Raw genomic sequence first — 12412 nt, 5'->3', positions numbered from 1 at the left:
TTTTTTGGTCCATCGCAGATTAAAAATTAAAACACGTAATTGTAAATATATATATATTTATGTATATTTACAATTACGTGTATATATATATATATATATATATATTATATTGGATTGGGCCATAAATTAAGGATTAGGCCCAATAGAGAGCCCAAGATAATCTAAGCTCATGGTTCAACTAGGAAGCCTATAAATAGGAGCCATCCCACCATTTTAAGGGGGTATTCACATTATCTCATTATATGCTCCATAAGTATCTAGCTTTTGAGAGTACATATTTTGGGGTGTTTGCTAATTTGAGAGTGGAGGATTTTTTTTGTTGGGTATCCCTCGATACCTCTAACCTCAATTCGTGACATAGGTGGCGACCCCGAGATTTATTGGTGGAGACGCGAAAGTAGCGGATATCCTCTCATACTAACGTGTTCACCCGGGCAGATTTATCACCTGAATTTCGTGTAGCATCAGTTTGGCGCCGTCTGTGGGAACACCTGCCACCTGATCACTGAGAATGCAAACACGGTCGCGTACGACTCATGACGCTCCAGAGGAGCATGGGCGCCCTCCTCCAGCTCGCCCGCAGCAGGAAGAGTTCCTGATCACGTCCGAGGTTCTGAAGGTGATGATGGAGGAAGCAGCGTCTAGGGCTGCAGCCGAAGCCGTGGCGCGATACCTCGCAACTCGGCAGCAGTACAACGAGAACAGGGGAGCGCACGGTGAAGGAGCCCATTCGCATCGTTCAGAGAGAATCTTACCAGAGAGAGAGGTAGTCGGGACCAACGACGTGCCGCCGACAAACCTAAAGAAAGGGACTGCACTCCAAGATGACGAGGCTCATAGCCAGGCACCTCCTTCTTATCAGAAACTCCACGCCAAGAGAGGAGAAGAGGTTGCAATTGCAATTTCACCTGCACGACGTAGCCCTTTCACCACAGCTGTACTAGCAGAAATGCTGCCGGTTGGATTAAAGATAGCAAACCTACCTGAGTATAAAGGAGAAGGGGATCCACAAGATCACCTCGACAAATTTTATGCTAAGGCAGACCTTTATGACATCAGCAATGCTGCTTACTGTAAAATCTTTCGAACTACCCTATCAGGACAAGCCCTTACTTGGTTCAACAAGCTACCCCCGGGGACAGTAGGCAGCCTGGATGAACTCACCAGACGTTTTCTTCAACAATTCTCCATTAATAGGAAATATCCCAAGACAGCATCTTATTTGTTCACCATAGTCCAAAGAGAGAGAGAGAGCCTAAGAGAGTTTGTATAGCGATTCACTCAGGCCGTTCATGAGGTCCCGCACGTCAATCACGATTTACTGGCAGGAATCATGCAACAAAACCTTCGTCACCGGAGATTCAAAGAGTCAATAGCGGGAAAACCCCCTAACACTTTAGAAGAATTACTTGAAAGAGCAGAAAAATATATTCGCATCGAAGAAGCAGTAGAACCTCGTTACCTTGGGAAAAGAAAGAGAGAGGATGAGAAATTTGGAGACAAGAAAGAAGAAAGGCGGGTAACTCAGAGCCCTCATCTCCAACACATCCCGCTGAACTCACGCTTGACGGACATATTAGTAGTAGCCGAGAAGCAAGGTCTTTTGCAGCCCCCACGCCCTATGAAAGAGAACTCGAAAAGACAGCAATCTGACAAGTATTGTCGTTTTCACAAGGACAAAGGCCATACCACAGAAAACTGTTTTGTCCTGCGAGCAGAAATAGAGAAACTCATCAAGCGAGGATACTTGGGTAGTTTCGTGGATAAGTCACGAAATCAGCAGGACAATAAGCGCCCAGAGTTCCAGCGCAAGCCCAGCCCTCTGAGAGGGAACAAGGACCAAGGGAAACGACCCGAAAGGATAGAGGAAAACCTGCCTACTGGAGGAGTCATCGCAGTAATTTCTGGAGGCCCGGCATGTGGGGATTCAAACAGGGCGAGAAAAACCTTGGTTCACGTAGCGGTGCAAGAACTTCCATCTGCGGTCAATACCATATCGCACACCATGCTCGAGATAGTCCAGTCAAAGAAAGATATGGCGTTCGGTGACAGTGACCTAGAGTTCCCTCGTGGGGAACACAATGACGCCTTAGTCATCTCCGCCACCATTTCCAATTTCTGGGTGAGAAAGATACTAGTAGATTCAGGAAGTTCTGCGGACATCATTTTCTACAGCGCTTTTGTAAAACTTGGAATTGACAATGCCTTACTAGCCCCGGTAAATACCCCTCTAGTTGGATTTGCGGGGGAGGTAGTTGAGGGATTAGGAGAGGTTACGCTTCCCCTTTCCTTGGGGTCTTACCCACTAAATACCACAAAGATGGTGAGGTTTCTCGTAGTTAAGTCTCCGTCAGCATACAACATTATTTTGGGACGGCCTAGCTTAAATTTGTTTCAGGCAATAGGCTCTACGTATCACATGAAACTTAAGTTCCCCACACCCGGAGGAATAGGGGAGGCAACCGGTGATAGCCGATTGGCGAGAGAATGTCATGCCATCACCTTGTAGGGGACAACAAATCACCGAAAGAGGCAGGCTGCCTCAAAGGACTCATCACCCAGAAGTAAGAAGAAGTTGGAGCATCATCCGGAAAACAGCGAGGTTCATGTTGTTGAGAGCAAATCGGGAAGAGACGAGAGACTTAAAGCCGCAGAAATACTGAAAAGTATAGAAATAATACCAGGAAATTCCGAGAGCAAGGTCAAGGTTGGAACGGGCCTGCCAACTAATTTAGAAGAAGCCCTGACAACTTTTCTAAGAAATAACGCAGATGTGTTTGCTTGGAAAGATGAAGCACTGCCCGTAATACCCCAGGAGTATCACTCCACAAACTCAAAGCAGATCCAAAGATAAAACCAATTAAACAAAAGAAAAGAACGTTCGGTCTCGAGAAGAGCAAACATATTAGTGAAGAAGTAGAGAAGCTATTAACAGCTAAGTACATCCGCCCTGTCATGTACCCACAGTGGTTGTCAAATGTCGTGCTCGTTCCGAAGCCAGGAAACAAGTGGCGTTTGTGCATAGATTTCACTGATCTGAATAAGGCATGCCCTAAGGATTCTTTCCCGTTGCCAAGGATTGATTCATTGGTCGACTCCACCGCCGGGTGCGACATGCTCAGCTTCTTGGATGCATATCAAGGCTACAATCAGATTCGTCTAGCACCCGAGGATCAGGAAAAAACAAGCTTTGTAACTGATCGAGGGATTTACTGCTTCGAGGTGATGCCATTCGGATTAAAGAACGCAGGGGCAACTTACCAACGGTTGGTAAACAAGATGTTTGAAAAAACAATCGGGCGCAACATGGAAGTATATATAGACGACATGCTTGTCAAGAGCATACGGGCCTCAACCCACACTGAAGATCTCAGAGAATGCTTTGGCATTCTAAGAAAGTATAAAATGAGGTTGAACCCCGAAAATGCACATTCGGGGTCGGAGGAGGGAAATTCCTAGGTTATATGGTCTCAGTTAGAGGGATAGAAGCTAATCCCGAGAAGATCAATGCAATTTTAAACATGTCTCCTCCGAAGACGTTGAAAGGAATACAAGAGTTAACAGGACGGATCGCCGCTCTTAATCGATTCATCTCTCGGTCGGCAGATAAAGGCCCGCCATTCTTCAAAGTGCTCAGACAAGGAAGTAGATTCGAATGGACGGACGAGTGTCAGCAAGCCTTCGACAGCTTGAAAAAGTACTTAACCACATCACCCTTACTTGTAAAACCGTGTGAAGGAGATACGTTGTTCCTTTATCTAGCAGTCTCGTCCGAAGCAGTCAGCGCAGTGCTAACCTTAGAGGAAGGACGCGAGCATAAGCCAGTATATTACGTGAGCAAAACATTGCAGGGAGCAGAACTTCGATACACCAATATCGAGAAATTGGCCCTGGCACTAGTCATTGCAGGAAGGAAACTACGTCCTTACCTCCAATCTCATCAAGTAGTAGTGTTGACCAACCATCCCTTGAAGAAGGTACTCTCCAGCCCTGAGGCATCTGGTAGGATGGTCAAATGGGCGGTGGAGTTGAGCGAGTACGGATTGGAGTACCAACCGCGCCCGGCGGTCAAGGCCCAGTTTCTGGCAGATTTCATAGTAGAAATGGAGATAATGGAGGCAGAATGTTCCAGCCCCACTTGGACACTGTTTGTTGATGGATCTTCCACTGCATCAGGAAGTGGAGCCGGAATATTGTTAGAAAATCCTCATGGAGACAAGTTTCAGTATTCCATAAGGCTTCAATTTTCGGCATCAAATAACGAAGCAGAGTACGAGGCTATTATAGTAGGATTAAAGCTAGCCTTAGCTGCAGGATCAAAGAGGTTGATAGCGCACAGTGACTCCCAGCTTGTGGTTAACCAACTTCAAGGGACTTATGTGGCTAAGGAGGAGAAAATGGCCAGGTATGTGCTCCGGGTTAATGAGCCGCTCTCGCGTCTAGAGAACTATGAGATAAAGCAGATACCCAGGGCCCAGAATGAAGTAGCAGATAGGTTAGCCAAGATGGCAAGTTCTATGACAAATATTGACAGTAGAAGGGTCACTTTTCTAGCCGTTACTAAGGAAGAGGCGGAGGGACCAACTCTTGACATTCTGTGCACTGGAGAGGGTGAACCGAGCTGGAAAGATGAAATCATCAGTTTCCTTGTACAAGGAAGCGTACCACAAGATCCTTCTACAGCCCGAAAGCTTCGGATAAGAGCCGCTCGATTTACAATAGTAGATAATGAGTTGTACAAAAGGGGCTACTCCTTACCATACTTGAAGTGTCTTGCTCCCAGTAATGCTAACTACGTACTTCGAGAGATTCACGAAGGAATTTTTGGGAATCATTTAGGAGGAAGGGCATTGGCCCATAAAGCTCTGCGACAAGGGTACTTTTGGCCCACAATGAGGCGTGACGCAGAAAAGTTGGTAAGACACTGTCGTGCATGCCAAGAACACGCGAATATCAATCATCGGCCAGCTACGCTCCTGCAACCCTTAGAAAGCACTTTGCCTTTTGCACAATGGGGAATGGATATCGTGGGACCATTTCCCATAGCTACTGGGCAGAGAAAGTTCCTTCTTGTGGCCGTCAATTACTTCACAAAGTGGGTAGAAGCTGAACCTTTAGCTAAGATAGCCGAAAGAGACGTAATAAACTTTGTGTGGAAGAATATAATCTATAGGTTTGGAATACCACAAGCCTTCGTCTCAGATAACGGAGCACAATTCTTAGGTTCCAAATTAAGAAAGTGGTGTGAGGGGTTTTCCATCAAACAATTCTTCACTTCCGTAGGAAACCCCCAAGCGAATGGACAAACGGAAGTTACAAATCGTACTATCTTGCAGCACCTCAAAACCCGATTAGGAGCGGCCAAAGGCAAATGGGTGGATGAACTGCCGAGTGCCCTCTGGGCTTATAGGACTACGTCACGCACCTCTACCAGAGAATCACCCTTCAACTTGGTTTATGGGGCAGAAGCAGTGGCTCCCGCAGAAATAAGAGAACCTTCCATGAGAGTCCAGAATTATACTCTAGCGGATAATGAAAGAGCGATGAGGTTATCTTTTGATCTCATAGAAGAGCTTAGGGAAGAGGCATCACTCCGTGCAGAAAGGAACAGAGCGCAAATGGCCAGAGCATACAATAACAAGGTTAAGCATAGGTCATTTCAAGTAGGGGACTTAGTCTTGAGGAGGGCGGAAATCTTGCGGCAGGTAGGTAAACTCGATCCAAAATGGGAAGGCCCGTACAAAGTAATCGAGATAATCAAAGGAGGAGCATATCGTCTTCAGCAACCAGATGGGAAGACCTTACCAAGAACGTGGAACATTGCGAACTTAAAGAAATTTTACGTATAGACTACGTGTTTCTATTTGTTTTTACTTAAAGAGCAGTCAGTGACATGATGTTATTACCTGAGTTACGTTTATCAATAAATTTAAAAGTTTTCCTTGCAATTATCATCTTTTCGTTTTACTTAATTAAAGAACCAAGAAAAAAAATGTGTGTAACGCGCGCGAAAGTCATCGCGAGACCCAAGATGTCATAGAGAGCCACCCAAGCATAAGAGGCTTGGCCAGCCCAGCGGGAAAGTGCTCAGACACTATAAGAGGTCACCAAAATAGAGTCCCGGGATACCTACGCTAGGGTAATAACTTCCCGTCGAGACCACAGAGGCTTAGTTATGCCCAAATTCATATTTAATTAAGCAGCAAGCATAAAGTATGATAAAAAAAAAACGAAAATTAATGCCCAGATGACATAGTAATCAAAATAAACTTCGACTAAGCAAAATAGTTATGCAAAAGTACGATCTTAGAATAAAGCTCAGACAGGTCTAGTGGCGAAGGCAAAAATCATCCATCCTCGATAGCCTCGTCAGCAGGGAGCAAGTGCAGCGCACCAATGACCTCGCAGTCAACATCCCCCGCTGGAGGAAACTCTGGCAGAGGGTCAACCTGAGCGGTGTCATCCAACTCTGCCACATGAGGTGAAATCCTCATAATCACCTCCTCAGGAACCAAACCTGTCAAGCGGAGCTGGAGACGACAGTCTCGCAGCACCTCGTCACGGAGACCAAATGCGTGACTGTAAACCTCATCAGCATAAGCCGAAGAAGCACGAAAGGCTGCTAGTGCCTTCTCCTCAACACCCGTCACAAAGGACTTCCCCGTCTTAGAAGCCAAGAACATCCCGCCAGTCTTCACCTCGGTACGGTGTTTGTCATAGAGGGAACCGAGCTCTTTACGCAATTCCTCATCATCTCTGGTCTTTTCTTCACATTTCTTTGTCAAGAAAGAAAGATCGCCTTGGAACTTCATGTTCTCCGATCGAAGACGTTCATTTTCTTCCTTTAATTGGGAGAGCTCTCGGCGAAATCGAGCCTCCTCAGCTCGACCTCTCTCCTCTCGAGCCTGATAAGCACAAGCCAGAGACACAGCCTGAAAAGCAAGAGACAGTTGGTTACATCACATAAACGTCCCTACAGAAAAGTCACTGAGGGGCGGGGAAAGCACCTGGCAACCTATCAAGGCTAGGCAGTGGGATAGAGCAGCAGGGGGCTGAGGGACCAAATGAGCCATGTCATGATCACATATCATATCCCTCCCCTTTCTCCATCCTATATCAGGGTCATCTATATCCCAAAAAGACCCCACTTTCTCCTTAGCATTAACTCCTTCCAAGAATACAGAGTTCTTCCGAGAGCCTCGAGAAGACGATATCGGATCTCCACGATCTTTCTTAAAGTTTGGTGGGGTGGCCACTTCGCCCTTCCTCTTGCCATCGTAATGTCCTCTAGTACACTGGTCCTTTCTTTTATCCATAACAGTTCCAGAAGCATGGTTTTCAGTGGACATAGGATGAGGCCCCTGACGAACTTGAGAGCTAGACCCTCCTCCACAACCAGACTGGGGGTGCGACCCCGAAGAAGGGATAGAAGATCGAGGAGCGGGAGGGTAGCGCCGGTCATCAACTCTTTTCTTCTCTCCGATAGAAAGAGACCTCCCCATAGTGTCTTCGCGAGCCTGAAGGGTGGCCAAGTTCACGCGCAACCCTACAAGAAAAATAGGGGCAATGAAGCATTAAAATTTCATAACTCAAACGTAAAAGTTAAAAATAGTGAAAATCAACGATGTGCAAAAAGGCAATTAAAGCAACAAAAGAGATACCGCGGGTTAACAAACTCTTAGGATCAAATATATAATCAAAAAACCCCAGGGTTTGGCACTGAACTTGCAAATGTCGATGAATCATTCTCATTTTCACAACACTACAACTAGAGCTCCAAGTTGAAGGTACGTCCCAACCACTATCCTTTACAAAAAGAAAGTGGGATCGCCAATCCCCTCGAGTCGAGCGTAGTCTGACCATGAACTTGAAACCAGCACGAGGTTGGAAGTAGACGGAGTAGTCAGGTTTAAGGCATCGTACTGAGAAAAGAGAATGGAACAAAGAAGTAGTAGCCTGAATTTGAAACTCGTTTGCTCGATGACAGAATCCCAGAAAATAAGTAAGTGAGTTTGGGGACAACTGACTGAAGCTTACACCTAAGGTACGAGTCACCTCGACTAGTAAGGAATGAGGAGGAATGGAAAACCCGCTATTAAAATGGGCAAGGGTCACGGTAAAATACCCTGCGGGTGGGTTGTGATAAGAATCCCCCAAGCTAGGAGCCTTAAACTCATAGTCAGAGGAGATTTTCAGTTTACCACTCAAGCACTTCACATCCTGAGGAGTCAGAAGGCCCCGATCTAGGTCCCCAGGAATAACTTCTTGGTCAGGATTATCACCAAACGAGGAACCACGAGGGCAAGGTAATGGCACTTGAGGGATAGGAGGGAAAGAACTCTCGAGATCATCCATTAAAACATCATCACCCAAAGAACCCAAGTCACCAAGGAGGGTCAGGTCACCCAAAGAACCCAAATCGCTCAAGAGGGACGGAGTGTCAGAGTGATAAGAATAAGTATCTGAAGCTTCACCCCTACTAAAATCACTCGAAAGGGAAGATTTGTGCATACGACTAGCCATTAGTAAAGAGTACACCTTACCACGAGGCGCGCACCCTGCAAGAAGTTTAAAAATTTATCAGATAACCCGAGAGAAGTAGCATTAGGTGCACAACCCGTATCATGTTGTAAAGATTAGTCAATACCCCAACCCAAATCCAATCCACAAATAATCCCAGTCTAATCCCTATCCCAAATGAATCAAACCAGCCCAATATCCTTGCACCAACCCAACCCAATCCCTAGCCCAAACCACCCCAACTCAAACCCATTACATAAATAAAGCCCAGCCCAATACCCTTGCACCAGCCCAATACCCTTGCACCAACCCAACCCAATCCCTAGCCCAAACCACCCCAACTCAAACCCATTACATAAATAAAGCCCAGCCCAATCCCCTTGCACCAGCCCAATACCCTTGCACCAACCCAATACCCTTGCACCAGCCCAGTACCGTCGCCAGCGCAGCGGCTCTGCTCGAATCCGTGCACCCCGATTGGAGCAGCTCCGTAAGATCGGCTCTACTAGCATCTACTGGGCTGAGTAGCAGCGAAGATGACTTCTCACCAGTATATACAGAACGAGGCTCACAGATACGCATGGATTGCGTGAGATCTTTTTAAGATTTCCGGTTATTTCAGACCCACAAAAGCATAGCACCACCTGGAACCAGGGCCGAAGCCTTGGTCGGACCATCTTGCGACATATAAGTCGCCTGAGTTTTCCCAAAAATGGTGGCTTACTGTACGTATTTCTTTGTTCTATGGTGATGTTCACAGAAAAAGAGTCCCCAGGAGCCTCACAAGATTACGAACAGTAAAGCAAATGGAAGGAAGAAGAAAGACTATTATTTAATGGAGCACAAATTCGAATACATAAAGGAAAAGCATTTGTAATATATATTATATAGTATAATATAGTACCAGCAGCAAAGACCCATAAAGAAAGGGAATAGAGCAGAGAGGATACCTGACATGACGGCGGAAGATCAGGAGAGGAGTGAGGCGTGTGGGCCCCTTTTATAGGGGAGTAGGGCTCAACCTAATTGCAAAATTAAAGCAAAGGATAGAATAAGTTTTTTAAGTTATTGTATTGTTATTTTATTAGGAGCGTAGGAGGAAGCTTTTTCTTCTAATAAATTGTTACTTTCGATCACCTTCAATAAAATGTAGGTGTTTCAGAGTGGGGGGCTTATGATGGGTATTAGTCTAAAAAATGGTTTATTTTTGTAAGTTAGGCATAATTAATTGTGTGGAGATTGGATTGGGCCATAAATTAAGGATTAGGCCCAATAGAGAGCCCAAGATAATCTAAGCTCATGGTTCAACTAGGAAGCCTATAAATAGGAGCCATCCCACCATTTTAAGGGGGGATTCACATTATCTCATTATATGCTCCATAAGTATCTAGCTTTTGAGAGTACATATTTTGGGGTGTTTGCTAATTTGAGAGTGGAGGATTTTTTTTGTTGGGTATCCCTCGATACCTCTAACCTCAATTCGTGACATAGGTGGCGACCCCGAGATTTATTGGTGTGGACGCGAAAGTAGCGGATATCCTCTCATACTAACGTGTTCACTCGGGCAGATTTATCACCTGAATTTCGTGTAGCATCAAAATCGATGGACCTAAAGGTTTGTTTGGTTAGCCATTAAATATATTGATTTTTGACTTTTTGAGAACTTTTGACTGAACCGCGGGTAAAATTGAAGCTTAAGTACTTATCAATTATTATAATTAAAAGAAATGGATTCCTTAAATAGTTTTAAAAATATCAATCAAAACATCAATTTTCCTCTTTCTTAACGTAATTTATGATAATTTAATATTCATTTTTTTAAAAAAAACTAAAATTTTAAATAAATTATTTCAATATTTACTCGACCTCGACCTCGACCTCGAATAGGGTCTATAGCACCGTGTACTCAGCTATATTAGGCACTGAGTTCCATCAAACGAACGCATGCGTGTGTCGGAGAAAACGAAGGCTTACGATGATAAACCAAGTCTCAATCTATGGACCAACTGTTTTTTTTTTTGTTTTTTTAATTCTTTTTAGATTGGTTTTTTCCTTTTCTAACTTTTACACGAAGACTTTAGCTCTAACTTTTTCTAGAAGCTAATGTAAGGTTCGCATGATCAATACAAATTGCCGAATTGATTTTCAAAAAGGAATTAGGAAACAAAATAATCAAACTCGATATCATGATTTGTGGGTAGGTTAGGAATTGCATTCTCTGATCGAATGGCGTGTTCAAAACCAAACTTCGATAACTCCGAATCAATTCCAAGTGCTTTTTTGACCAAATTTGAGAGCCTGGAACTTCAATTAAAGATTCTTGATATTAGAATTAGGGTTGAGATTACAATTTTCTCCAAAAGAAAAACGCGAAACTAGATAAGTTTGAAAACTAATTTTGGGTTCGAAGATTTTTTTGAATCCTCAAAATAACTTGAGACGGAAATGAGGTAACTATCCCATCTCTGGACGCATCCCAATGATGATGATAGGTTTGAGTTCGGAGATTTCCCTTACCCGCCCTTCGCCACGTTATTTTTTTTGAAGCGGAGATGAAAATTGGATCTCGATGGGTTCAAGGATCTCCGAACCTGAAAGAGGCGAGGATGAGAGGTGGAGATACAATTCGGAGGCGGTGATGGGAACGAAAAACTAACACACCCCGTATTCATCTCTATATTTAAGTTTCGAACTCGATCTATTATCTCAAACTTATTATTGAATTCGAGTAGATTGAAAATTATTATAATTAGATTTTGAATCTGATATTTCATCTCAAACATAAGATATTCGTGTCAAATTAACTACAAATCATCGACAATGGTCACTATATAATCGATTGCCATGGTTAGTATGGCTCGAACAACTTGTGCTGCTAATTGCTATTATTACACACAAAAATATCGAGAATAAAGTGTACATACGATACACTGACAACTCGCGTGGTGCCGACCGAAAAGGACATAAAACACGCTTTTGTATTTTTCCTTTTGTTGTAGTAACGAGTTCGGCCATAAAAAAATAAACACGAATGCGACATAAATATTAATTTTAGTATCATTAAATTATTATAAATAAATATATATATCCCTCATATAAATTAAATTCTTTATTTTCTCATAAAATTAATTTAGAAGTCAAAAGAATAAATATAAATAATATTTTTAATGGAAAAAAAACAAACAAGTCTTTTTCATTTTAACAAAAATATAATTTTGAAAACAAAATTAATATTCTTGTAAATAAGAAATGTACACGGAAAGTATAATTTGAATGATGGATATGGGGGAGCTTGGTTTTATTCCCCTTTTTGTAAGTTAGACCATCTCCAATCATGGCACCACATTGGTGCACACCATTGTGGTGCCATGATTTTTCACTCCAATCCAGCATCAAAACTGGCGTTGGATTGGAGCAGCTTGCTGCGCCACAAATTTTTTTTATTTTTTTTTAGTTTTTAATTTGATTAATTTAATATAAGTGTTTAATATTTAATTAATTAATATTTTTTTTGAAATTTTAATTATAAAATTTTTAATATTCTGATTAGAAATTAATTAAGTGTAAAAATAAAAAATAAAAAAACACCGATTAAATTAATAATGCGTTAAAATGGTACAAATTACGAACAAAAAACAACATAAAATTACGAAATAATAAACAAGCTACGACAACTAACATATAGAAAATTACGAAACAATAAACAAAATATAGTTTGTATTAAATAATTGTACGTAAATCAAATAATTATTTTGTTAATATGAAATAATTAATTCAAATTTTAATATATAAATTAAAATATTTAAATATATAAATTATAATATTTAATTATCATTATATTATCAAATTATAAATAATTAACATAAAACAAAAATATTAATATTGAAAAAAA

The 12412-nt window shown here is 42.5% G+C and overlaps 1 protein-coding gene across 1 annotated transcript; it reads right to left on the bottom strand.

Annotated features, from left to right (window-relative positions):
- Positions 1 to 6323: 6323 nt before the first annotated feature.
- LOC142531513 (uncharacterized) lies at positions 6324 to 7084 on the bottom strand. The gene is made up of 2 exons (XM_075637667.1): positions 7008 to 7084; positions 6324 to 6932 (listed from the first exon to the last, which is right to left on the bottom strand). Exons 1-2 carry the CDS (start codon positions 7071 to 7073, stop codon positions 6348 to 6350), a joined length of 651 nt encoding a protein of 216 aa, XP_075493782.1. The 5' UTR covers positions 7074 to 7084; the 3' UTR covers positions 6324 to 6347.
- Positions 7085 to 12412: the final 5328 nt, after the last annotated feature.

Source organism: Primulina tabacum, chromosome 17 (genome assembly GCF_025594145.1).
Source record: "Primulina tabacum isolate GXHZ01 chromosome 17, ASM2559414v2, whole genome shotgun sequence".
Lineage (NCBI taxonomy): Eukaryota > Viridiplantae > Streptophyta > Magnoliopsida > Lamiales > Gesneriaceae > Primulina > Primulina tabacum.
This window is presented reverse-complemented; position numbering and strand designations above follow the sequence as displayed.